Genomic DNA, 27,984 nt, shown 5'->3' with positions numbered 1-27,984 from the left:
TCCTGAGGAAGGCTTGATAAAAATCCTCACCAATTTGCATAGGTGAACACAGACCCAAACCCTTGGATCTTAAGAACAATGAAAAAGCAATCAGGTTCTTAAAAGAAGAATTTTAATTAAAGGAAAAGAATCACCTCTGTAAAATCAGGATGGTAAATACCTTACAGGGTAATCAGATTCAAAACAGAGAATCCCTCTAGGCAAAACCTTAAGTTACAAAGACACAAAAACAGGAATATACATTCCATTCAGCACAACTTATTTTATCAGCCATTTAAACAAAACAGAATCTAACGCATATCTAGCTAGATTGCTTACTAACTCTTTACAGGAGTTCTGACCTGCATTCCTGCTCTAGTCCCGGCAAAAGCATCACACAGACAGAGAGGACCCTTTCCCCCCCCCCCCCCCCCTTCAGCTTTGAAAGTATCTTGTCTCCTCATTGGTCATTTTGATCAGGTGCCAGAGAGGTTATTTTAGCTTCTTAACCCTTTACAGGTGAAAGGGTTTTTCCTCTGGCCAGGAGGGATTTAAAGGTGGTTAGCCTTCCCTTTACATTTATGACAGCACTTCTGAGGGTAAGGATTAGCTTCACCAAGAGGACAAACAATTGGACATTCAGACTAGGGAAGGGGAGAGGAAGTGGCAAAAGCAAGTGGCAGAACAGTGATGCTAAGCATGTTGTGGCCGTCCTACAACTTTTGTTAATAACTAGAGCTGGCTGGAATAAAATTTAATCAAACATATACTAGTTCACTAAAGACTTTTTGGGGGTGGGGGGTGGAAGGGAAGGGAAACAAGAGACTCTCTCACACTCTGTAGTCTGGTGACTGGGAGACAAATTCAGGTCTTCGCTGCCCTGCATCAAAGTGATTTAGGATGAAAGACTCTACTTTGAATCAGGCAGGGACTTTAATCTGGGTCTCCTCCATCCCAGATTAGTGCCCTACCTGGCTGGCTGCTGCTAACACATGCCCTCTCTCTGGTATCAACACCTCTTCCCACATTGAAAGCTTCAGATTCAGTCCAAACACCCCTCCCCCCGCCCCCACCTTTTGACACAATTCTGTTTTTGTGAACATAGTTGAAAGATTTGGTTCCAATGAATGTAGAACAAAACAGATTTTTGCAACCTCGAAAGTTGCTCTTAAATGCCACTGTCATTCTCCAGGCAACTCTGCTAATAAAGATTTTGAGACGAGAACTAGGGCTCTGTAAGCTTCAATGAAGATGATCTAGATTGACTAATTCGCCTGCTAGGTCTTTTCCTCCTCTGATTCTAGCTAGAAGTATTTTTAATTAGTGTCTCCTCCCACCTTGGTTTGTGACACCAAGATGATACTAGACACTAACTCACCACTCCAGAGATATACACAAGAAAGGCAAAATGCCAGTCAGCTTCAGGCAGCTTGCCACCATCCATCACCAAACTGATTTCAAAGATGATTGCATTCAGTTGGAGCAGAAAGCAGATTTCAAGAGGCTTTCAAAAACCACATTATACAAGGGAAACAAGTACTATCCAGGAAACATTTTATGGGTCTAGATTGTAAATCATGCCTCAAAATGATTTTTATTTTACAGATGCATTAGGTGGGGTGCAGCATCTGACCACAGACAGCTGGGCTGTTACTCAGCCAGGATCATTTACATCCATAGCAACCTATAAGATCTTTTCCACATCTGAGACAAATTAAAATAACCCTTAAACTAGCTTCTCTCTGAATGCAGTATTCCCCAGCTAAGCCCACCTCATGCAACAGTGTGGCTGAATGAAACAGTCACCTCTAACTCTGTCTCTCTGGCTTTATTGCTGCTGCCAATTAAATCAATATCAAGAAGTCACTATTGGGGTTAGGAAAGGAAGGTTTGGTGCTACTTTACCCACTACCTGCCTCTGTACCTGTACTCTCTCACTAGGAAAGCCAGAGAAATGAGAGAAGGTGAGTGAGATAATATATTTTATTGGACCAACTTCTGTTGGTGAGAGAGACAAGTTTTTGAGCTTACACAAAGACAAGCATTCGAACTTACACAGAAGTGCCTGTCTCACCAACAGAAGTTGGTCCAATAAAAGATATTACCTCACCCACCTTGTCTCTAATATTATGGGACTGACAGATACAACACTGCATACAACATAGGGAAATAAAATACATGCGCAGTGTGGTGGCTGAAGAGACAGAGTGCTTACTTGAATATACAGAAGGTATAAGGATTGTTTCTAACACACACAACTAAGGATTTTTAAATTCCAATAGAAAGCGTTTTCTTGTGTTAAACAAATGGACATTCCCTTTCAGCCTTTGCAATCCAGTAACTGCTGCATGGAGCTAACAATACATGAGAAACAGAACAGGAACAATTAACAGTAGCAAAACTGAGGCGTCTTTCTCTATTTGGATAATGAAAACATTCTATGCAAATGTAACACTTCTGCCAGGTGGAGCCAGCAGCAACCAGGGCCAGGTTCATTATCTAGGGGTTCCTTTTCAACAACACAACACAAAACCGGCTCGAGCCCAACCCAGTCACCTGGGACAATTACACACCATCCCCAGGCCCCTCTAAGAGGCAATACTTCTCTTCTTGCAAGCACAGAGTCTGAGTGTAGCAAAAACTTGTAATAAAAGGAGGGAAGTAACTCAGCATTAATTTGGGAAAACACCACAACTAGAGTTCATAAACACAAACCCTGAGCAAAAGACCCACCCCCCAAGTAAGTTGGGCAGTGTCCTTTTCCCCTCAGGGTCTTAAGTCCAGCAACCCAAAAGTCTCTTTAATGTGCCTCTCCCTTCCCTGTACCCCACTCACAGTTGCTGTCCTTGGCCAGTGCAGCCCCAGAGTTCAGAGGTTCATCCACAGAAATCACCTCCCACCTTGGGTGGGGGGTAAAGAGGCACCTTACATGCTCTACTGCTCAGGCATTCGTTCATCGCCCCAAAAGCGGATTGCCGTGTCTCTGTGGGGCTCTGCTCTGGCCCTCTCCACCAGCCACCCTGCTGACTGCTTGCCACACCTCTCCACCAGCCACTCTGCTGGCCACTCGCTAAGATGTCTTCAGTGCCCCCTACACTTAACACATCTCTCAGTGATTTCAGCTTTTAGTTGGGGAACCTCACTTCTGGTTCACACTGGGCAGTCTCTTGCAATAGAGACACTATCCACAGCAGGTCTAATACTTAGATCTAAGTATCAGTTATTTATCAGTTATGTAACAAGACTCTATTGAATCTAAATTAGCTCTTTTATTACACTATGGAGAGCAGGTAGGTCAAATAGTATCTAGGACCCTTAAACAGGGCCCACCTTCTGTCAACTCATTGGGCTTTGGAACCCTTGTCCCCTGCCTAGCAAGTGACATTCCGTTGAGAGCGAGTCCCTCCATTGGGTGTATGCCAGACAGTTCTTCTGCCCCCAGTTCACACAACAAGGATAACAACCCTTTATTACCCCGCCCCAATAACAAGGTGACCGGGGATCCAACAGCAGCCACAAACGATCATTTGGGCAAGCAATCCCATCATGCTGAGCACCTAGGCAGGATGGGTGTGTTCATGCACGATGGGATTGCTTGCCCAAATGATCTGAAGTCTTTTTCCACAGCTCACCGCTAGATGTCAGGGGAGAGCTCATTCAGACTGTTTACACAAAAAATAGAAACAGCACAAATGGTAAAAAGGTTCAGTTGATTTTAAAAAAAAAAAACACACAATCTGAGGTATTCTTAGTAGTAGATGTGAAGATATACACGCACTTTACATAGCAAATATATAATTCATATTGGACGTATAGTTTAGCTTGATGGGGTAGCTCTAGGACTCAAACAAATTAATGTAAATAGACACATATTAAGAGCCAACAGAGGCTTGTCAAGGTACAGGTACTCACAGGAGGGGATGCTGGGCCCGAGCAGAAGTGCCTGGTAGCATGTTTAAGGCATACTGCCTCTAGCTGTGCAGGGGCAGGGTGGTAACAGCTGACACTTGCTATCTCTTTATAAAGGTGCAACCTGTGATGCCCCTCTTGCAGCCTTCTCCGTGCTGTTTGGTATGCAGGGAGAGCCGTACCCCACAAATGTGAGCCATGTGGGCTACTCAGTGCTTCTAGCAGCACTATTGCCACCCCACCCTCTTGCACCTGGGGACAGGACTGTCTCCTGCACAGCTGCACTAAGCAAAAGGGGCACCCTGCAATGCAAGCTTCGCCAGTTTGCCCTGATAACATGCTTCAACCCTGAGCAAGGGAGACCATCTCTACATCAAGAGAGCGTGGTCCATAGTTGGCCTCTGTGCTGAGCCTGCCAAGAGGATGCTCCGAAGTGCCAGACAGGATCGCGTGCTTTGTGATGTAGATACCTACCCACTAGGAACTGTAGTCTCTGCTGTGCACCATGGGGTCCCTCTTCTATTGATACCTCTCTACTGCAGGTTATCTACTAAGGGGCTAAACTCTCACAGACTGTGTGTAAACCCTCACCTTGAGGTGGGTATTTGGTTAAAGTAACCCAGAACTGTAGACCAGGCTACACCACACAATTACCATAGATGTTGCCTATGCATTTGCGGTGGGATTTTTCACAAGCATGTCTTAGTTCTACTCCCACTGAAGTCAACGGGAGTTCCCCTCAGCTTCAACAGGACCAGAGTTAGGACAGCATCAAATGCTTGTGAAAATCCCACCCTTTAAACACAGGGGGAAACACGGTAAATTTGGGGCCTACTGTGTGATCGGTCAAGGCGGACGCTGATGGCAGCCATAGTAAGCATGTGGACTCCAAATACTATCTCTGCCTTCCAACCTCCAGCACCATGTGTAACACCACTGGCATTGTAGCACTTCCCTGAGATGCTGTTTAAGTGAGATGGGGGACTTGAGAGCAAAGAGGTGATGGCAGATTCCTGCCATTCACAAATGGTTATGTTTGTTCAAGGGACAAAAGGTAGAAGGCGATAACGTGTGCCTCATGTTCCAGACTGCCTGTTTGTGTCAAATGCATTCTTCTTGTTCAGTCTTTACATGAATTATTTTTGCTCACCACCACACTGCTCTGATAGTCAATGCAAATGGGCTTATCTACTGCCTACATACTCACACAAACAAAAGTTGATGGTGATGGAGCAAATTGTGTAACATGTTTATGTTTTGTACTTGCAAGTTGACAGAAGTTGCAAACATAACCAAGACCGGCCCTTTGTTCTCCACCCAACTTTTGCCTCTCATGTATTATACCTCAACATTTCATAGGCCATCTTGCCTCCTGATATACAGCTACCACAGGGCTAAATTCTAGTTTCCTGTGGGAAAGCAACATTCGGCTGATTTTCTCTAAGTTATAGAAGTGGGCTGAATGTTTAGTTAGAATATAGCCTTGGATGAAGGCACTGAAAATAAATGGGTTGGATTAGATAGAGACAGACCTCTGGGGTCATTTGGTTGGATTGTACTAAGGCCTGGTCTACACTTTAAATTTAGGTGGACATACCTACAGCTGTAACTGTGCCAACCTAACCCCCAGTGCAGATGCAGCTAGATCAATAGAAGAATGCTTCCATTCTGTCACTGTAGGCTCTGTCTACACTCCACTGTTACGCCAGGATCGCCACAGTGCTATAGCTATGCTGCTACAGTCCCTGTAGTGTACACACAGCCTAGGGACTCGAGCAAACTGAAATGTCAGTAAGCAAAACAAGTAAAATGTGAGCAAGATTCAAACCAGGAGTCCAATCCCAGCCTAAGGAACTAAGTTGTATGAAACCAACTTTTTGACAGCTACTATCAACCATGAATCTTTGTCAGTGTTAGCAAGTTCAATAAATAATTGGCTTTCTTGATTAAGAAGGCCTTCAACAATGAGAGAGAACTGGGAATTACCCTCTTGTCAAATATGCAGACAGAATGACAAAGCTAGCAGCGATGTTATCTCCCAGTATGCTTAAAATATTTTTAAAATCCTCTGCGCTCTGCCATTTATATCAACCTTTTCGAAGGTTAAAATAGAATCCAGCATCAACAAAACAAAAACCAACAGTTTATTTTTGGCACCAAAATGTGTTAGCTTGTGTGTAATAAACTTTTCTAAGCATCAGGTTCTGTGACCCTTACTCAAATGAGTCTCCCCATTGAAGTCAATGAAACTAAGCACATAGGAGCTGCAAGGTCAAACCCTTGGTAAGTATTTAAAGAAGGAAAATCTGTTTCAGTAGTTCAGTTCTGATATTTACTAAAAAAAATATCAGATTTATTCAGACATATGTAGTAAATTAAAACTAAAGAGTGATGTTTTTCTTTATCAGTAAAGAAAAATTAAATCAGGCCTGGATAACTTGCACCCAAAAGTTTTTAAAAAGAGCTCTACAGAAGCTCTCTGAGCCATAAGTGTAGGTTTTCAGTAACTCTTGGAATACTTAGGAAGTTCCAGAAGACTGGAAGAAATCTAACACTGTGCCAATATTTAAAAATTATAAATAGAGCAACCCAGGTAATTATTGGTCTGTCAGCCTGAAAATGATCCCAGGCAGAATAAGGGAGTAGCTGATATGGGACTTGAGTAATAAATAATTACATAAGGGTAATATAATTAATGCCAATCAATATATTTTATGGAAAAATTGATCCTGTCAAACAAAAACATTTTTTTAAGAAGTTACAAATTCGGTTGATAAAAGTAATAGTGCTGATGTAATATACTTAGACTTCTGTAAGCATTTGACTTGGTACTACACAACATTTTGATAAAGAAACATGCTGTCTAGGGAAGTCATTAAATGGGGTCATTCTGGCAAAAAGTCTGGGAACCCCAGCTATAGATTATTAATTTCATTCTTATTAGTTTTTATCCTTTTGCATAAGGACTGGGGAAGGAAGATGGAAGCTAAGCATTATTAGTAGAGAGACTTGAGTCACGAAGCAGGGATCCAGCTCCACACATCCCCTAAGAACGGGACTACTCCAGTCTGGGGTTTTGGTTAAGGCACTGGGTTTTTGGGAGGGATGGAAGAAAGGCACAGATATCCTGGATCTGCTGCAGGCTTGTGAGAAATGAATGTCAGAGGGAGCAGCAGCCAAACTTAGAGGTCAGAAAGACAAGAGAATTCCTTACCTGTAGCTAAAGGTTTGCCTTGAGGAAATGGGCAAAAATCCAGGCTGATTTTTAAAAAAACCTTTCTTAAAGTGGCTTGCCCAGCCTGGTAGACTCAGGTATTTTTGCCCCTTTTTGAATCTACCATTTTATCACTTTTTAGTTTGCATTCATAGGCAACCCTGATGAAAGACCACCTTTAAGATACCTGCATATAGTTCTGTAGTCATGTATTTTCACTGCCCTACTAATAATTCTGTATTTCTTCCACCTACTCCCCCACCCCCAATACAATGCTGTATTTTCTTTTCCTATCCAGTTTCACTGCTTTAAAAAAGTATTGGGCCTTCTGCCACCTTAACATTTATATTCAAAATTGTTAGTTTTGACCGGAGTTGTTTCATGCTTACTGTAGTCAATACCCTCCCCCTTTCATACTTACCACCATCACCATTATTAAGTGATGGAAGTTGTAACCAGCCCCTCTATTTGTCATCCTTGTTGTGTAACACTGAAATAATGCACTTATACCTACCTGTTAACTGAGTTCTGAAGGAAGACTACTAGTGTATGGTTTATTGGATTGATTCTGCTATGTAACAGGGCAGCATCTCATTTCCAATGGAAGAAGAGTCACTACCAAGCAGCGGCGGATTAATGATTTTGCTGCCCCTAGGCCCTGAAATAATTGCCGCCCCCCCAGCAGCTCCCCACCCCAGCTCACCTCTGCTCTGCCTCTTCCCCTGAGGGCGCCGCCAGGTCCTGCTTCTCCCAGCTCCCTGCCAGTGCTTGTGCGCGAAACAGGTTTGTGAAAGAGGGGGGAATGTGGTTTGCTCAGGAGAGGAGGCGGGGCCAGGGCAGGGATTTGGGGAAGGGGACCAATAGGGCCAGGGAGGGGGCGGGGAAGGGGTGGAGTTGGGGCAGGGCCAGGGGCAGAGGGTGTGAAGCGGAGCTGGGGGAAGCAGCCTCTGGCTGCTATTATAAATTTGCCGAGGTTCCTTCCCCACTCTGAACTCCAGGGTACACATGTGGGGAACTGCATGAAAACCCCCTAAGCTTATTTTTACCAGCTTAGGTTAAAACTTCCCCAAGGTACAAACTATTTTACCTTTTGCCCTTGGACTTTATTGCTGCCACCACCAAGCATCTAACAAATATATAACAGGGAAAGAGCCCGCTTGGAAACGTCTTTCCCCCTAAAATCCTCCCCAAACCCTACACCCCCTTTCCTGGGGAAGGCTTGATAAAAATCCTCACCAATTTGCATAGGTGAACACAGACCTAAACCCTTGGATCGTAAGAACAATGAAAAAGCAATCAGGTTCTTAAAAGAAGAATTTTAATTGAAGAAAAAAGTAAAAGAATCACCTCTGTAAAATCAGGATGGTAAATACCTTACAGGGTAATCAGATTCAAAACAGAGAATCCCTCTAGGCCTAGGCCTTGTCTACCTAGGCGTTAATACGTTGCTGCTACCAAGGCAGTCCAAGTTTTAATATTAGGCTTCTCCCTTAACTAAATCTTTGGTTTTCTTTCATTATGTTTTATGTTATTCTGCCAAGGTGGCTAAACAAAGTCATGAGGTTTAGTCTGACTTCCCAAAGTCTAGTCTAGTTGAAATGAATAGAAATGACTAAGAGGCAATTTTGGTGTGAAAAGCCCTCAGCACTAGTGAGCCATGTGCAGTGACACTAAAACAGTGTTATGCCTTCAGTGAAAGGGCAGTGCGGTGATGATGCTTAGGTCTTGAGTCACTAAATTTCCTATGTCACGCAAACTCTTAGCAAGAGCATTTCTGAATCAGAGTGCTTCTGCTTTTAACCACTGCCACAGCAAACAGTGTCCAGAGAACCAGCGCCCTCTACCTAGCATAGACAACACTTGAACCTCACCCTTAAGGCAGTTAACAGACCCCATTAGAAGCAGGTTTCAGAGTAGCAGCATATCTATTCAGGGGATACCATCATAGGGCCTAATCACATCAGCCACACTATCAGAGGCTCGTTCACCTGCACATCTACCAATGTGATATATGCCATCATATGCCAGCAATGCCCCTCTGCCATGTACATTGGCCAGACCAGACAGTCTCTATGTAAAAGACTAAATGGACACAAATCAGATGTCAAGGATTATAACATTTAAAAACCAGTTGGAGAACACTTCAATCTCTCTGGTCACTCGATTACAGACCTAAAAGTTGCAATATTACAACAAAAAAACTTCAAGAACAGACTCCGAGAGACTGCTGAATTGGAATTAATTTGCAAACTGGACACCATTAAATTAGGCTTGAATAAAGACTGGGAGTGGATGGGTCATTACACAAAGTAAAACTATTTCCCCATGTTTATTCCCCCCCCCCATTCCTCACACATTCTTGTCAACTGCTGGAAATGGCCCATCTTGATTATCACTACAAAAGGTTTTTTCCCCCACTCTCCTGCTGGTAATAGCTCACCTTACCTGATCACTCTTGTTACAGTGTGTATGGTAACACCCATTGTTTCATGTTCTCTGCATACGATTTTATATAAAATCGTCCTACTGTATTTTCCACTGCATGCATCCGATGAAGTGGGCTGTAGCCCACGAAAGCTTATGCTCAAATAAATTTGTTAGTCTAAGGTGCCACAAGTACTCCTGTTCTTTTTGCACTTAGAAGTAGTAACAGTGCTGTTTTTCAGTGAGGACTTGAACTATCATAGGGTCTGTCTATACTACAAATAAGTTTTTAATTCACATCAGAACAGCAAAGACCCAAACAAATCAGCTTCTAACTCACATTAGCAACTCAAGTTCAACCTTCTGCTTCTCTAGAGGGGGTATCTGTACTGTAGCTGGAAGCAAAAGCAAGCCTCCGAGCCCAGGTAGACAGACTTGCCCTAGCCTGGCTAAAAATAGCAGTGTAGCCAATGCAGTGGAGGCTCAGGATAGTTACCTGAGCTTAGACCCAGGGGGTTAGGTGGGCTCGAAAACCCAAGGACCCAACATTCACATTGCTACTTTTAGCACACTAGGTGGAGCCAAGCTAGCACATTTCCATCTACTTGGACTGGAAGGCTCATTCCCAGCTGCACTGTAGACATACCCAGAGCTGCTAGCTTGAGTCAAAAGCCTAGTTGCCATGTCTTCACTGATATTTTAACCCAGGTTAGCTAGCAAAAGTTAAGTGTTGTTCCCCCTTCCTCCCCTCCATCTAGTGTAGACTATATCCTTAGGTCAGTGGTTCCCAAACTTGTCCCGCCGCTTGTGCAGGGAAAGCCCCTGGTGGACCAGGCCAGTTTGTTTACCTGCCACATCCACAGGTTCAGCTGATCGCAGCTCCCAGTGGCCGCGGTTCGCTGCTCCAGGCCAATGGGAGCTGCTGGAAGCGGCATGGGCCAAACTACCTGGCCGAACCTGCGGACGTGGCAGGAAAATAAACTGGCCTGGCCCGCCAGGGGCTTTCCCTGCACAAGCGGCGGGACAAGTTTGGGAACCACTGCCTTAGGTGCTTGTCTTGGCATCTCTGATACACCTAGGTCTCAGCTGGGTATCATGATCTCTCTGAGCCCAAAACAAAGGATCAATTGCACAACTTGTTACAGCATCCATTATAACAAACTCATGACCACACACAGGTCACAGCAATGGTCAGTCAAACCTCACAAGTGCCAGAAAAATTTCTAGACATTTGCTCCAAAACCACAGCCCTCTAAGGATTCGGTTCAAGAAGAATCACCATTCGCAGCAGTGTTTAGTAAAACTGGGGCAGTGCAGGTGGGGGAAAGGGAAGGGGAAGAGGAAGGGAAAATGGATTCTTCAGTTTATAGGTAACTTAAAATTTTAAAAAAATGCTGTCAAACAAAATGGTTAATTGAGCTTTATGATTTTTTAAAAGCTGAGAGGAAAGTTTGAAACATGCCATTTTAAACAAAAAAGCCCAGTGTTTTGGTTTTTTTAAAAAAAAAAAAAAGAGTTGAAACTGGCCATTCTGAAGTTTTGTAAGCTCCCCCCCAAAATTAAGCAAATGTTTGGACATCACCAAATCTTCATTTATCCACAGAAAGCTTCATGTGAAAAATCTTTGCCATTTCTAGTGCTAGTGACCTGCCTTTAAAGATAGGCTCAGCCACATAAGTTTTTCTGACTCCATCCAGTAGAGGTCAGTTGGACACATGCTGAGCACGTTAAATAGTAAGGTTGACATTATGGTTTAAGGCTTAAGCTTTATTTGGTAGTTTTTCAAAGAGCCTTCTCAGAAGTATCTTACTTCCCCCTGCTCAAGCATCCTGCTCCAGCATCCTGCTCCATATGTTTCTCTTGTATTCTTGCAACAGACATACTATGAAAGCTCTGGATATTTGATCCCAACACGCACTGCTCAACCCCATCAAAGCAGTAGACAAGGGCTAGTGGTTTTATACTTTTAGTTATTTGTTTTTTGTACACAAGTATATTTGTATGCTTTTTGTTAAAGGATGATCTTTAATTAAGGTATTGACTGGGATTCAGGAGATCTGGGATCAGTTAACTCTGCCACAGCCTCTATGTGATATTGTGCAAATCACACTATAATTGTGCAAATTTCCCACTCTGTTAAGGGCAGATGCTACTTTCTCCCACCCTGTGGGTTACCTCTTTAGATTACAGGCTCTCCAAGGCAGGGATTGTCTACTATGGTGTTTGCAGAGTGTCTAGCACAACGTGGCCCCGATCTCATTTGTAGCCCTCAGACACTACTGTAATACAGACAGTAATAGGCATGCAGTGGTTTGGGAAACAGGATTCTTACTCTGAAGTTTTGTATAAGGTGACTTGGAGCATCTTCTGAGTAGCATGAACTGAGAAAAGGCCATGAATTAGAACCATTCATTAGTAACTTAGACTCACCAGTCAAGTATCCCTTTATTTGCCTATGGAGGATTAAAAGCATGCAGGGCTTCTAGTGGACTCCTGAATGCTGTAGCTCTCTTCAAGGTGAGAGGTTCCAACACAGAAGAGCAGCAGTTTGAATGCGCAGGACACAGATGCTGGAGCCAGGCTGCATTGCTGCAGAAAAAGCAAAAACCTGCTGTCAATTCTTGCTAATGAGTACCCCTTCTTTGGTAGGCAGACAAGGCCAAAAGGGCTTTCCTAGCCACTCTGGCTCCTTAGCCATTTGCAACTCATTCCCATCACCATCCAGACCCCAGCAACCATGTAGGACAAGCCAAGTGGTTTTAACCTCTCCTAGAAGTATAATACACAGCTCCCTCCAGCTCAGACAGCCAGCTTATTTCAACTACCCTTTACTACATACATTTCAAGACACCCACTCTTTCCCAGAACTTAAAGCCTCTTTTATCCTGAGGCTCTGTGAGCACCATGAGTTTCTGTTAGTTTGCCTTCTCATGCTCAGAAGCATTCCTGTCTAGAGAACCTTTATACTCTGAGACATGTTCCTTTATACCTGCAGCTGGAGCATTTCCTGTTCCCCACACCCCCATCCTCCATTAACTTCTTCCCTGCCAGACTGTATTCAAGCATGTGACTGGAGAGCCCTAAGCCTGTGATCATTTCGTTACTTACGTGCACAATGGAGATGTCAGAGTTCATTTACGCAACAACCAACGTAGGACTTTTAAAAGAGGCTGTAAATGTGTCAGTGAGCTGGAGCAGATAAGAGCTCAAAATTCAAGACACTGCTATAACCCCCAAATTGTGCTGCACTAGTAGCTTTAAAACTTATCTAAGAGATCAATGTACTTATATGGCCCACATCACTGTGGTCTCTGAGCACTGCCCAAGTACTTAAAAATAGAAATAGTAAATCTGTCTTTCATTTTTTCCAACCTACAGGAGAAACAGCATTCCGAGTTCATAATTTGTGTGTTCAAGAAGGAAGAACTCACAGAAGGAAAGTTAAGTAAAAGGAAGGAGTGTTGCATTTAGTTCTGAAAGCAGTTAAGTCTATGCTCATCGTCTGTCATAGGAATTTATTCCATAATATAAGTCCAGCTTCAGTGAAAGTTCTTCTATGCTACTACACAAACGTCTCCTGCTGGTCAGCAATTTAACTGTTCCACTGAAACCTAGCAGTAATGGGCATGGAGAGGAAGGAAACTAGGGCCAATACCTGGGGCAGGGGGGCTTGAATACCTGGAGGGAGCCTGTCACGTGGTTCACTACTGGGGTACCTCCTTGTCACTTATCCAGGGATTAGCTCATAACTAGTCACACTCCTTCTTTCAGTGTTTCAGCCCATAGTCTCATTCTCTCAGGAGTCAGGTTATACCCTCTTCATCACTCAGGGTACTCCTTCATCTTGGCTTGGTCCTCCAGCCAGGTCACTATAGTCCTCCCCTTCTAGGATAAGGAAGTCCTACTGGAAAAAAACCTGTCTTAGACAGTTTTCCGCTCCACTATCCAGTCTGTACCACCTCCTCAATAGCTAGCAGGGGAACTCGGTCCCACCCTCTACTCCAGGTTCCAGCCCAGGGACCCTACAGCCAGTCTACATAAGGTCCACACTATCCCAAACCTTGATACTTTTTCCCTAGAGTACTTCCTACTTCACCTCTATCACAGTCCTTCTCTGCCTACCTCTGAGTACACTTTTCCTTCAGGGCCAGGATCCTAGGGCTTCTGTTCTCCCTTAGCTTCCTTCTTTAAGCCCAGAAATCAACTATAGGCCTCCTGTCTTACAGCCCTCTTAGGGCTCTTATATCATACCTTTTGGTTTTATAGCCGCTTAGCTTGCTTCTTGTTCAGCTGGTCTCCATCATCAGCCCTGATTCTCCTCCACGTGCAGCCTGTCACAGGGTTAATTGGCCCTTTCTCTCTACTCAGGTCTTTCGTATTGGGTTCCCACTGCTAAAGGACCCTCACCCAGCCTATGAGGAGGATCCACAAGGCCCAGAAACTCGAGTAGTTACAGGACAAACAGAAAAAAATAACAAGGACACATGTGCAGGTCAAAGGACCAAAAATAAGGAATTAGAATGGGACATCAGACAGCACCCACTGCTCCTCAAAGGTGTCAAGGGAGCCAGTGGACTCCGCCCAAAGGAACTCTGCCCGGATATGTGAACGGAGGGAGGATCAGAAATAGGCCCCACAGTCGCAGGAAACTCCCTCAGCCAACCTCCTCTCCCTGGTCTTATAGATGGCCACTTTCGCCAGCACTAGGAGAAGGCTGACAAGGAGGTCCTGCGACTTTGTGGGGCCACGGATAGCGTGTGCGTATATAAGAAGGTGAAGGGAAAAGTGCAGCCAAAAACATAAAAGGCTGTCTAGGAGGAGCTGGTATAGGGGCTGCAACCTGGTACACTCTGGGTATACATGCACCAGGGTCTTCCTCACACTGCAAAAGGGACAGGCGTCAGGGACGGGGGTGAACGGCGCCAAGTACACACCCGTGCTCATGGCTCCATGGAGGAGCCACCAACTGATATCCCCGGTGGGCTGTGGAACCAAGGTGGAATATAGGTTGGCCCACAGGGGTTCCTCACCCTCAATAGGGGTAATAGGTCATGACACTTAGCATCGGGGCGGGACACGTGGGTGAGGAAATGGAGAGTATGGCACACGATTGTGTACAGATGCACCCTTGGCACAATTCGAAAATGAACTGGCTGCAGGTCGTGCAGTCGGCTCACGGTGTGTGGGTGGGGCGGTGGGGGGAGGCCTCACGGGGGCAGGGGCCCTACGAAGAAATCCGGAGGGCCTGGGGTGTAGGGTTGGTGGGAAGCACCCTCCTGCAGGACCCGCTCGAGGTAAACCCGAGCAGCAGGCGATAAGGCTGCCCTTACCTCCTGAAGTACGCGTTGGGGAGTACGAAGGGTGGAGAGCCCCATGCCCTGAGTGAGCTTCAGGGGATCCACCCAGTCTCCCCAGTCATAGTCCAGGAGGCCTCCGATTTGGGTGACTTCTGCCTGTGATGTGTTGAGCAGGATGACATGATATTTTAAAAAGGGTTAGCTGAGGTACTATGTGCCAGTTCCTGCTATCAGTTACGTGGGTGCAACTGCCATAAAAACTGGACAAGATACAAGGTTCCCTAAGAGTAAGGTTTAAAGCCAGAGCTTGGGAACCCAGGACCATCCCAAAGGGCAAAAAATTAATCCTGGGCTCACACCTTACAAAAATATGTGGGATTTATTGGAAATAAAGTTTGTGCTTCTTAGTCTGAAGCCTAGGCTTCATGAAACTGCCTGGAGAGCCCTTGTGTCTGATAGCTAAATACCTCAGACAGTAGCTTCTGTTCAGGGTGACAGAACAGTTGGTTATTAAGGAGTAGATACTTTTTTTGGCTAAAGTAGGATCTATTGACCTAATTGGCAAAATAGTGGATCCCACATGAAGGAGTTTCCTGGATCATGGGCTTAGGCCCTGATACTGTTTGGACCAGGGTCTTTGTTTGTAAGCTTGGGGCAAGGATCTTGTTTTTCATAGATTCATAGATATTAAGGTCAGAAGGGACCATTATGATCATCTAGTCTGATCTCCTGCACAATGCAGGCCACAGAATCTCACCCACTCACTCCTGCGAAGAACCTCTCACCTATGTCTGAGCTATTGAAGTCCTCAAATCATGGTTTAAAGACGTCAAGGTGTAGAGAATACTCCAGCAAGTGACCCATGCTCCACACTACAGAGGAAGGCAAAAAGCCCCCAGGGCTTCTTCCAATCTGCCCTGGAAGAAAATTCCTTCCTGACCCCAAATATGGCAATCAGCTGAACGTTGAGCATGTGGGCAAGATTCACCAGGCAGGTACCCAGGAAAGAATTCTCTGTAGTAACTCAGATCCCACCCCATCTAACATCCCATCACAGGCCATTGGGAATAACTACAGCTAATAGTTGAAGATCAATTAATTGCCAAATTCATGTTATCCCATCATACCATCTCCTCCATAAACTTATTGAGTTTAATCTTGAAGCCAGATAGGTCTTTTGCCCCCACTGCTTCCCTTGGAAGGCTATTCCAGAACTTCACTCCTCTGATGGTTAGAAACTTTCCTCTAATTTCAAGTCTAAACTTCCCGATGGCCAGTTTATATCCATTTGTCCTTGTGTCCACATTGGTACTGATCTTAAATAATTCCTCTCCCTCTCCGGTATTTATCCCTCTGATATATTTATAGAGAGCAATCATATCTCTCCTCAACCTTCTTTTGGTTAGGCTAAACAAGCCAAGCTCCTTGAGTCTCCTTTCGTAAGACAGGTTTTCCATTCCTCGGATCATCCCAGTAGCCCTTCTCTGTACCTGTTCCCGTTTGAATTCATCCTTCTTAAACAAGGGAGACCAGAACTGCACACAGTATTCCAGATGAGGTCTCATCAGTGCCTTGTATAACGGTACTAACACCTCCTTATCTCTACTGGAAATACCTCACCTGATGCATTCCAAGACCACATTAGTTTTTTTCACAGCCATATCATGTTGGTGGCTCATAGTCATCCTGTGGTCAAACCATACTCCAAGGTCCTTCTCCTCCTCCATTACTTCTAATTGATGCGTCCCCAGCTTATAACTAAAATTCTTGTTATTAATCCCTAAATGCATGACCTTACACTTCTCACTATTAAATTTCATCCTATTACTATTACTCCAGTTTACAAGGTCATCCAGATCCTCCTGTAGGATATCCCTGTCCTTCTCTAAATTGGCAATACCTCTCAGCTTTGTATCATCCACAAACTTTATTAGCACACTCCCACTTTTTGTGCCAAGGTCAGTAATAAAAAGATTAAATAAGATTGGTCCCCAAACCGATCCCTGAGGAATTCCACTGGTAACCTCCCTCCAGCCTGACAGTTCACCTTTCAGTATGACCCGCTGTAGTCTCCCTTTTAACCAATTCCTTATCCACCTTTCAATTTTCATCTTGATCCCCATCTTTTCCAATTTAACTAACAATTCCCCATGTGGCACCATATCAAATGCCTTACTGAAATCTAGGTAAATTAGATCCACTGCATTTCCTTTGTCTAAAAAATCTGCTACTTTCTCAAAGAAGGAGATCAGGTTGGTTTGGCACGATCTACCTTTTGTAAAACTATGTTGTATTTTGTCCCATTTACCATTGACCTCAATGTCTTCTCTGTACCCTTTGGTAATAAATACAGGCTATCAGACCAGGAAGCTGGTGCTATGACAAAAACCCTAGCTGAGGAATTAATTTGCAGGTTTGGAGCCCCTCAAAGTCTGAAGCAGCAGTACTGCCAATCCAAAGCATTCAGACTCATGAGTCATAGAATCATAGAATATCAGGGTTGGAAGGGACCTCATCTAGTCATCTAGTCCAACCCCCTGCTCAAAGCAGGACCAATCCCCAATTAAATCATCCCAGCCAGGGCTTTGTCAACCTTGACCTTAAAAACTTCTAAGAAAGGAGATTCCACCACCTCCCTAGGTAATGCATTCTAGTGTTTCACCACCCTCCTAGTGAAAAAGTTTTTCCTAATATCCAACCTAAACCTCCCCCACTGCAACTTGAGACCATTACTCCTTGTTCTGTCATCAGCTACCACTGAGAACAGTCTAGATCCATCCTCTTTGGAACCCCCTTTCAGGTAGTTGAAAGCAGCTATCAAATCTCCCCTCATTCTTCTCTTCTGCAGACTAAACAATCCCAGTTCCCTCAGCCTCTCCTCATAAATCATGTGTTCCAGTCCCCTAAGCATTTTTGTTGCCCTCCGCTGGACGTTTTCCAATTTTTCCACATCCTTCTTGTAGTGTGGGGCCCAAAAGTGGACACAGTACTCCAGATGAGGCCTCACCAATGTCGAATAGAGGGGAATGATCACGTACCTCAATCTGCTGGCAATGCCCCTACATAGACATCCCAAAATGCCATTGGCCTTCTTGGCAACAAGGGCACACTGTTGACTCATATCCAGCTTCTCGTCCACTGTAACCCCTAGGTCCTTTTCTGTAGAACTGCTGCCAAGCCATTCGGTCCCTAGTCTGTAGCGGTGCATGGGATTCTTCCGTCCTAAGTGCAGGACTCTGCACTTGTCCTTGTTGAACCTCATCAGATTTCTTTTGGCCCAATCCTCTAATTTGTCTAGGGCCCTCTGGATCCTATCCCTACCCTCCAGCGTATCTACCTCTCCTCCCAGTTTAGTGTCATCTGCAAACTTGCTGAGGGTGCAATCCACACCATCCTCCAGATCATTTATGAAGATATTGAACAAAACCGGCCCGAGGACTGACCCTTGGGGCACTCCACTTGATACTGGCTGCCAACTAGACATGGAGCCATTGATCACTATCCATTGAGCCCGACAATCTAGCCAACTTTCGATCCACCTTACCGTCCATTCATCCAGTAGTCAGGCACCTACAAATCACGAGATTGGCTTGAAATCATGAGATTTGTTTGTAACTAATTTGCATTTGCCACCTTCTTTCTGAGCCTTTAGGTTGCACTTGGGACAAATTTTCAAAGCTTTTCTCTGTAACAATGAGGGCTATAAACTTTCTTTTATTTTTAAATGAACTCCAAGATTCTCCCATATTCACATGACTCCAGGAATTGGCAGTTTAATCATAAGAGCAAATATTGCAAGACTGGTAATAAAACTGTGAGAACTGACAACACTGAAGCAAGGCAGTAACTTTGATTCTGCCCTATACAAATAGCCATGTATGGCTTAGTAATTAATAAACTTTGAACAACCCTGTTTCCCCCAATCTGATAGGCCGAATAGAATACTAACTACCATGTTATCAATGCTTATGTAACACAATCAGAGTAGCTGGGGTGAGTTACAGCCATTCATTAGTATGGCTTACAGAAAGAGCAATCAGTCTTCTATTGACTTTACTTTTTACCAAGTCATGTTTGGTTGAGAAACTATCTTGACAGCTGTAGTAGTTACAGGGATACAAGCAATACAAGTGGTTGAGGGTGTGTCTGACTATAATCAGCAGGTAGACAGTTCTGAAATCTATCTGGAAGGTGTGAAAAAAATAAAACAAAACCAAAAACCTGAATAGTGCTTCTGGGAGACAAAAGCTAGAGTCTGGTATAAAAGTCACCTTCCAGAATTATTCAGAAATTGAGCCAGTGTGGGTACAGGAGAGTGTGAAAAAGAGGGGCCCTTTTTCAAAATGAAGGAAATGCTTTTAAGGGCTACTTGTAAGTATTATGAAGCTAACTGACAAGTTGGAGGCAGAACCATGTGAAAGGGGAAAGCAGATGGGCCATAGAGTACTATAAGTTAAAGATTCTCTTGTGAGTACCTAGATTCTCTTTACAGAACGTTATGTGTCACGGGCAAAAAGTAAAACATCTTTCAGTTTAGATTACTTTTAATTTAAATTAATGAAGTTGTTGGTAGAGCTGGGAAGAAACCACACATTTTCTGGCTTGCAGGCCTGTGCTTTTACCATAAGACTGTCTCTGCAGAGGAATGCAGAGATAAAAGATGAGAGATCCAGAAATATGGTGCTTATTTTTTCCCACTGAGTGACACTGAATGCAACACTCTACTAACCTAAATATTTAGTTACAACCTAACAGCCAAATGCAACCGTCAGTCTTTCGGACAAAATGCTCTTTGATGCCAATGGGAAATTGGCATTTTGTCCTTGATTTTATAGCTCCAATCTCCACAATTCTCTTTAAATAAAATCATAATTCACACTCCCCCCTCTCCTGTTCTAAGCTCATCGCTACTCTAAAACGGCCACGTATCAGTAGCGAACAGCCCTTATGAGACTGACTTTTCTCTTGCTATGTTTAGTCATCCCTGTGCCTGACTGAAAATGTGGGAGCTGAGTTAAGCAATGAAATATGGCAGGTGCACACAGCGCAGTAGGTTACTAAAACAATGCACTGTGGTTAATCTTATTTAATTCAAAATGGGTGAAATCAGCCATGCAGACAGCTAGCACAAGGCCTGTGCACCACCTATGTCCTACTTAAACCCTCACATAGGACCTTTGGCCCAAATCCTCAAACATATTTAGGCTCCTAACTTTCACTGATTTTAATTTCCACTGAAATTAATGTCAATTAGGAGCCTAAATACCTCTGAAGATCTGGGCCTTTGTGCCTAGGCCTCTGCAAATGACTGATTAACCCCTCATTTCACCCAGTGAGACTAAGCAGGTCGGCCCAGCACTTTGTTCACACGACAGTTTGCTACAGGTATAGCATATTGTAATAACACCAGCATGATGCATACAGCAAAGCCTCAGCCCTGTCCCATCTTCTTCTGGCAGGGGTTTGGGGGTGCTGGTGAAGCCTCATGAGTGGGCCCCTCCAGGAAGAAGTGCCTGCAGTCGCTCTCTTGTAGCCCCCTCTCGGCAACATGTTTTTAATGGGTCTAGGCAGGTGTCACAGGCAGCTGTCCTCAAACGGAGCAGAGACTGGAATGACGTAGAGACCCTTGAAGAACAGTGGGATCCAAAGGCCTTCTGACACTTAAGGTGTGAAACAAATAACATGGGATATACAATGTGTCAGGATGTCCTGTCAGGACAGGTACACTGCCCTCTGCAGGTACAGAACACAGGCAGAAGTCCTCTCTCTGTCCAACAGGCAGACCCCACCATTCCCTAGTAAACTAGCTGCAGCCAGGTTGAATCCGCTCCTGCTGTGTGGGAGAAATGGGGGTGGGGTAAGGGAGTAACATGATGTCACAACTAAGCCTTTATAAGGGGCTCAGTTTAACAACTTCCCACAGTTTGAATTCAGCTGTGGTAGAGGACTGGGAGCTGCTTGTTATTGTTAAGCCCTAGTAACAAAGTCTTCTAGTAAAGAAGATGCAAACTCTGCATAGCAGCCAATCTGTTAGACCTTTTAAACTGAGAAAGAGTTTTGGTAAGTCATCTGGGTATTGTACATAGCTAAGCTATATTGGAGGTTGAGGAATGCATGTGTATAATATTTGTTTTTTCTTTTGCACAGCAACTAGACTGGAAGAAGTAGCAGGAATTCGGGCAAAGTTCCCAACAAAAATCCCGGTAAATATATCTCTGTTCTGTTTGCTATGTTAGTATTTAAGCCTTTCTTAAATAAGTTTAAAGCTCAGCCATTGAAGACTTTTTGTTTCTTTAAAAACAAACACTTTCAATTGCTTTAAAAGTGATCTGTTTACTCTTGCAAAAACAGGTAATTGTTGAACGGTATCAGAAAGAAAAATATCTTCCTCTACTGGACAAAACAAAATTTCTTGTTCCTCAGGAGTTGACCATGACACAGTTTATAACCATCATTAGGTATGTAGCAAACCCTGGAATAGCAATTGGCCCTCTACAAAGGTGGCTGCTCTTATGCTGTGGCTTGCAAGATCTGGAATCTAGATGTTAATTTGAATCAGGCTGCCTAGTACTCCGTCAAAGGGGGGGCTCGGTTGTATTGAGTGCTGTGTGTGGGAAGCACAGAGATCTAGTCAGTGGCCTTCTTTTTGCCTGCAGGACTCTAACAGAGGTAAAACCTGCAATGTTTTCGCTCTTTTAAGATAAGCTTTCTTTCCAAACCTGTTCAGAGCTTCTTGTGAAATCAGTGACTGCATAGAAGCACAAAGTTTGTCCATGAGCCTAAGTAAATAGGGTTTCTGACTAATTCATGTCCTGCTTGCCTCTGGTGAGAACTTAAATAAAAAGGGAGCTGACTGGTAACCAGGCCTCTGAGATTTTAGTCCCAGTGCTGCTACTGATTTGCTATGAACCTGCATAAACTGATAGAAGTGGGCTGTGTGAAGAAAATGCCTGTAAATTGCTCTGAGGTCATTGGCTGAGAAGCTCTATAGGGAAGAAGTTCTCTACCCCTGTAATTCTTAAGTATATTCTAGAGTATGTCTGTCTTTAAAAGACCATTGCCTTAAAAAGCCTATGATCTCCATATAATACAATGAGAAGAAGAGGAGTACTTGTGGCACCTTTGAGGCTAACAAATTTATTTGTTAGTCTAAGGTGCCACAAGTACTCCTTTTCTTTTTGTGGATACAGACTAATACAGCTGCTACTCTGAAACATATAATACAATGGCTTCCATCAAGTACAAAGAGGCTATGTGTGGGTGGATGGGCAAACAGGCCTAACTGTCTTAGGAGCTGAGCCCCTCTGAGAGGGACTAATCTCTCTTAAGACTGAGTGAAGCTTTGAATATGTCTGTAAATAAAGGTTTAAAGCCATACTCTATCTTGCACCATATGTAGAACAGTGCTGAAGAGACTTCTGCTCTCTGCTTAGTATTTAGCAACTGCAATTGAGTAAACAAAGCCCTGATTTCAGAGCTTTTCTGTTTCAAATATTTGACTTGGGAGACTTGCATAAAAGCCACAGACTTTGAAAAATATGGATTTGACAAGAAGACTGGATTTAAATCTACCTATATGATTGCCTACTGATGTTAAACCATATTGATTTACAAAGCATTGTGGCTCATCTCTAAAGTATAAGATGATAAATGTGTTTATCACAACTGCAATATCTGTCCTTATATTTGTCAAAGTGATTAATACACACTGCCAAAAAAGTGAACTCCTCAAAAGTAGCTTGTATTGGGAAAATAATCCTTTCCCCTTCTTCCTCCTAAATCTAGAAGCAGAATGGCTCTAAATGCTACACAAGCTTTCTACCTGCTGGTGAACAACAAGAGTCTGGCCAGTATGTCTCTGACATTGGCTGAAGTGTACAGGGACTACAAAGATGAAGATGGCTTTGTATATATGACATATGCTTCCCAGGAGATGTTTGGATGTCTCTTGCCCACTGCCCAAGGGAAACTTATGGAATGCCCCCTAAAAACATAAGGGCATGTCTGGCGGCTGCTGCTGCTAGGCAGCTGATTATGCCAGTGACTTGAAGATCAGAGATGCTCTTTCTAGTATGGGCTCTTAAACCCTGTACTGAGGGTTAATGGCCCAGATGTTGGCAGGACCAACTAATGCAGAAGTGGTGGTGCTCTATTCCTAGATAAGTAACTTGGAGATATATATATATATTTTATATTTGAAAAGACACTAGTGGGTTTTTTGAACTGCACCTTTAGAATCCTTTTTGTAATGTCAATGTTTAAGTTATGTAACTGCTTTTTAAGGGAACTCTAAAGCCTGAGCCTAACAATCAAATAAAGATACTTTTAAGACTAGGTTGAAAGTTAATATTAATCTAGGAAGTGTGTATGTGTGTGTCTATATATATAGAAAAGTGTTGTGGAGTACACCTGAAGCATCAGAGCAGTAGTTTTAAAGAGTAACTTGAAATGGTGGATTGTGTGCACATAATCTTTAAAGATGGTGGAGTAACTTCATGCTACACATCACTAACTTAGATTGTACAGCACCACATATAAAACATAGAGCATACTGATTGATTTTTTTTTTATACAGGTGGCTATTTATGGAAATATTCCTGTTGAACTATATGATGGGAAAGCTACTGTATGATCTGTTTGTTGGGCTGAGTCTGTTTAATTAGTTGATTAGACTAGCATCTGAGTTCACGTATCTACCTAAAATACTAATTACATGTCCAAAATAGGATATTAAGCAGGACGTCCTCTTCCATGAGTGTCCATGCAGCACTTTCTACAGTTGTAACAGTATTTCTAGCTTGAGGTTAAGCTACTCTGCTTTTTGAACTCTGCTCTAGGCTGAGTAGGCAGTTTGCTTTGTATCTTGCAACAGCTAGGTGAGGCCTTCTTAAAGGGGAGAACAGTGTCACTCTAATCTCCCTTTCCTCCAGGACACCTCACAAACTGTAAGGCGAGTAGAATTCTTAAGCGTGCACTCTGAATTAATCAAATGGCAGTCTGCTGAATACAACAGTGGTGTCTTGGAATAGGATCTCCAGCCCTACCCAATGTCTTTTCTTAAACTAGTAAGGCACTATTTTCAAAGGTGGTGCTTTAAAACCCATTTGACTAAATGGATGTGAGTAGGGATTTAAGAAATGTATTTACAGTTTGAAGCCCTTTGCCCTGATGATGGGAGGGGGAATATGGTATAACTATTGCCAAGGTAACTACATCCTCCTTGTCAATTTAATAGAGCAATAGTTCCCATGCCACCCAAAACCTATTGTAATGTCCCCTTAATCTGTAGAAACCTCCATGCTATGTGGACAGGTAACCACTTTGCTATGGAACAGGCACAGGCTTGCTTGGAGAGGGTAGGAAAAAGAGGACTGCAGCTGGAAAGGGGGAATGTTTGATTTCCTCCAAATAAACATTCGCAGATGGGGGGGGGGGGGGGGAGAGAAAGGGGTCCTTGTGTGCTGATGTACCTGTGAACTCTGGGGGCAGAGCTGGATGCAGGTTCAAGTCCTTTATAATTAATACTAGTGCAGTAGACTGCCACTTGATAGCTATCTCACTGAAAGAGTTATTACAGCTCACAAAACAAAGGAAGTGTCAAAGAAATCCCTGACCCAACTGGCTCACTGAAAAGAGCAATATCCCCCAGTGTGTATATTACCTACATCCAGTATAGCGCTGGATCCTAGAGTCTTACATGGACTGTTCTCACTTGCGCTCATAAAGGTACAGTGGAAATAATTTCTAATGGAGCTCAAGCAGTCCTTTGTTATAGACCCTCAGGGAGCTAGGAAGGTACCTGTGTGGCAGGCACGACAGAGGGCACTCCTGAGCAGTGGCAAGGCTCTCTTGGCTGGGTAGGGACAAAAGGAAGGTTTACACTATCCAGAACTGTTGTGCCTTCTAGCCTGTTTAAAAAGAGCTTGGCTCACCTGTTTTTGTCCCATGGTGGGGTGGGGGTGTGTGTGTGTGTGATAGCCCATAAAAAAGGGAAATGCTCCAAGCATTGGGTTGGGGTGATTATATAACTTCATCAGCCAGATATCTTTGGGCTGGCAGGGGTGCAAGTGCTGAGTCATCTAGCTTTTGTTGACATTTAGGCTGTTTGGTGCCTGAGGCTTAACACTGGGCTGAGTTACAGCCTCAGACAAAATGTGAACCACATAAAGATGATTATAAAGTATGCTAACAACCTGTCTGAACCTTAAAAATCCCATGAACTAATACAACGTCACTGGGTAGTAACAACCTGCCCCCTCCTGGGATGTGTCAAAGCAAATACGAATAAAAAAATCATAACTACCTTCAGAGGCAGAGGTTTTAAAATTTCCTGCAGTAAGGAACCCAGCATGAGGGATTCATTACCCAGCTCCCTTGCATTTAGCCTGGTAATGATGTGGCCTTGGCTTGAATATAAATTGTGTATTCCCCTGAACGGTGGGAGTTGGAGTCATTTAATCGAACTAGGAAAGGGGCAAAGTGAGAGAGCAGCCTGCTGTGCTGGCTACAGAACCAACCTGTGCAACAGATAACCACAGGGCTCCTTCCAACAGAGCTGCTGTTCAAAGAGTTGATGTTTAGCTAAGATATTACACACTTAGGTGCACTGATATTGCAGTGAAGGGCACCATTGCTAGAATGTAGAGGAGGTAAATACCGCCACACTTTTCTATTTTAATGTAGAGAGCAAAGACTGGGGTATCATTTTATAGCTATAAATCTGCCCTTGTTTCTGAGTGGGGTTATGAACTTGAGTTCTTTGCACACAAGGGGCTTGAGCCTAGGAATAGAAACAGAAAATTTGGATGCTAATATTCACCTTGCCACAAATTACAGGTTCCCTCCTTTAAGGTGCTGAGCATTTTGGCCCTAACCCACCAAAACACTTAAGCATAGAACCCCTCATGGGCTGATGTACTTTGCTGGATTGGGGCCAAAATGTCTGGCTGCTCTGGAACGGCCCCCTGCCATGTCAGCCCCAAATAAGGGGAATGGATTGGGGCTGGCTGAATAGATCTGTGCCTGCCTGGCAACTAGTAACAGCTGCTAGCCAAATTAGCCAGGGGCTATAAAGACTGGGACGAGGGAGAAGAGAGAGGCCAAGGCCAAGGCCAGAGGCTGATAGTACTGGTCTGCTGTTTGTGAAGGCTGGCTGTAAAATCCTGTATATAGATAGTAAGGTGGTGGTGGTGGTGATGGTGGTGGGAAATAGATATAAATAAAGTACACGCGTGATTGCATCAATCTGAGGTGTCCCTGACTGGGTCATGAGGGCAGAAGCAAGACGGGCCCAGCTGCGCCTCGCTACAGCCTCTTACAGCATTAAATTATACATGAGGCACACAGCTTGCACCAGATCAACTTCCTTATCCATAAAATAGATTCTCTGAGGAAGTACTTTGTGATTCTCTGAGGAAAGTGCTAAATAAGGGCTGGAATTGCCTGCCCAGAAGCCTTTTAAAGGCCCCAGGAAATGGGGTTATGTAATAACTGCACCACTGGTGTTCTTACACAGGAAAGCACACAACTGCGTAAAGGGCAACTGTACACTCAAAGCATTCGTAGTAATGAATAGTGCCACTCATGACAGACAGGGGTGTGGAAGCGCTGTACTTCGCTAAGTCTTTTGGAATAATGAGCAAAATGGAGGGGTAGCGTCTGATTCTAGCTGATGTCCAAAAGAGGCTATATATACCTTGCACTTTGTATCATCATTTGCACCTCTGCAAAGTAGGTATGAAATGCTCCCATGGTAGCATTTTACACTGACTTCACAGGAATAAATGACTACACTAAGTGCAAGGCAGCAGAGAATCAGACCCTGATTTATTTTTCTTTCAACAGGTGAGGCCCTGTCCTGCCATTGCAGTATATGAGTAACTTCCACAGAAATAGTAGGAAGACTGGGGCCCTGCCACTAGGCAATCAAGATAATTAAAATCTTCCATGTGCTTCCTTTAAGGAAAAGTAGGACCTTTATGCAGTCAACATATCGCCTTCAGAGACATGCAAGCTGCAGGCTTGGTGTATGCTGATTGCTTAGCAGGACAACCGGGAGCGGAGAGTGGTTGGTCAGCTTTCCTAGGGGGCATGGCTTCCCTACCCCAGCCTGGTATATCTCTTACCTATACTCACAATTTGGGAGGTGGAAGAATGCTTTGAATTGATAGAGGCACCTTCTCCTTTCCTTGCTTGCACTCATTAATGGTGCTGACAGGCAGGGACATCTCATGTCATGACGGACAATAGGAAGAACCCCTTCCCTAATAGAATTGGCTGCACATACAGCGAGCTTGGTACCTCCACAGGCATCATGTCATTTCCTGAAGTCCACCAAAGCTGGGGTGGCTGTTGAAGGAGGAAGTGGGGGGTACACCTGCAGTTGTCCCGTGGTTTGGTTATAAATATCCCAAGCACAGTCATACTACTTTCAGGCAGAAGGACAAGGACTTAATGTAAAGTAAGGGAAACAACAACTGAAGACAGAACAAAAGTCACATCTCAGAAAGAGAGTCTCTCCTTTGCAACACGCATAAGCTTGGAAAGGTTAGATTATAGCGCTAAGTGTCAGTTTCGCCGTACACACACAAAGTGATGGGGAAATATTTCCATTAATAATAGAAATGTACAGAGGGACAAAAAGAAAACTGCTGCTTGAGAACTTAGTAGAGTGTGATTTAAGGGTATTTATTTTTTGTATTTATTTTTTATATTTTGACATGTTATGTTGGCAATTTGTGTTTTAATAGTTATAAAGCTTTAACTTTTTGAATCTCAACATCTGTCATTAAATAATTATTGTCTGACACTCCCTAGTGTTTGGGCCCCCATAATATCCTACAACTGTGAAAATTTAAATAGATAAAAATTGAAAAAATGCTTAAAAATAAATATCAATATTATCCATCCAAATTATTTTTTTAAAATCGAATTCTGCCAAGCCTAAACATGCAGCAGCAACTCTGAGAACAAGATCACATTTGCTCTTGTTAACAGGGAGATGCCAGGAAAATTGACAAATCACTCTGCTGCATCAACCACTCTCTCTTTCCCTCACACTCATTTCCCTGATCAGTAGGGACACAAAAGGCTGTTTCTTCTCTTATATTTCTCCTCTTACCTCCTACTACTCTAAATCCATCTCACAATAGATGGGAGGAG

At 43.7% G+C, this 27,984-nt stretch overlaps 1 protein-coding gene across 1 annotated transcript; it reads left to right on the top strand.

Moving 5' to 3' along the window:
- The first annotated feature begins 20,770 nt into the window (after nt 1-20,770).
- On the top strand, nt 20,771-23,120 carry MAP1LC3C (microtubule associated protein 1 light chain 3 gamma). The gene is made up of 4 exons (XM_073335269.1): nt 20,771-20,883; nt 20,971-21,026; nt 21,175-21,281; nt 22,609-23,120. Exons 1-4 carry the CDS (start codon nt 20,826-20,828, stop codon nt 22,817-22,819), a joined length of 432 nt encoding a protein of 143 aa, XP_073191370.1. The 5' UTR covers nt 20,771-20,825; the 3' UTR covers nt 22,820-23,120.
- Nucleotides 23,121-27,984: the final 4,864 nt, after the last annotated feature.

The sequence above is a fragment of the Lepidochelys kempii genome, chromosome 3 (genome assembly GCF_965140265.1).
Source record: "Lepidochelys kempii isolate rLepKem1 chromosome 3, rLepKem1.hap2, whole genome shotgun sequence".
Classification (NCBI taxonomy): domain Eukaryota; kingdom Metazoa; phylum Chordata; order Testudines; family Cheloniidae; genus Lepidochelys; species Lepidochelys kempii.
The sequence above is the reverse complement of the archived record's forward strand: the minus strand, read 5'-3'. Positions and strand labels throughout refer to the sequence as shown.

Excerpts from the sequence above, each read along its gene's own strand:
- MAP1LC3C (XM_073335269.1), top strand. The coding sequence starts at position 20,826 with ATGCAAACTCTGCATAGCAGCCAATCTGTTAGACCTTTTAAACTGAGA. Across the intron at positions 20,884-20,970 it reads TAAACTGAGAAAGAGTTTTG|CAACTAGACTGGAAGAAGTA; the intron begins GTAAGTCATCTG and ends TCTTTTGCACAG. Across the intron at positions 21,282-22,608 it reads CAGTTTATAACCATCATTAG|AAGCAGAATGGCTCTAAATG; the intron begins GTATGTAGCAAA and ends TCCTAAATCTAG.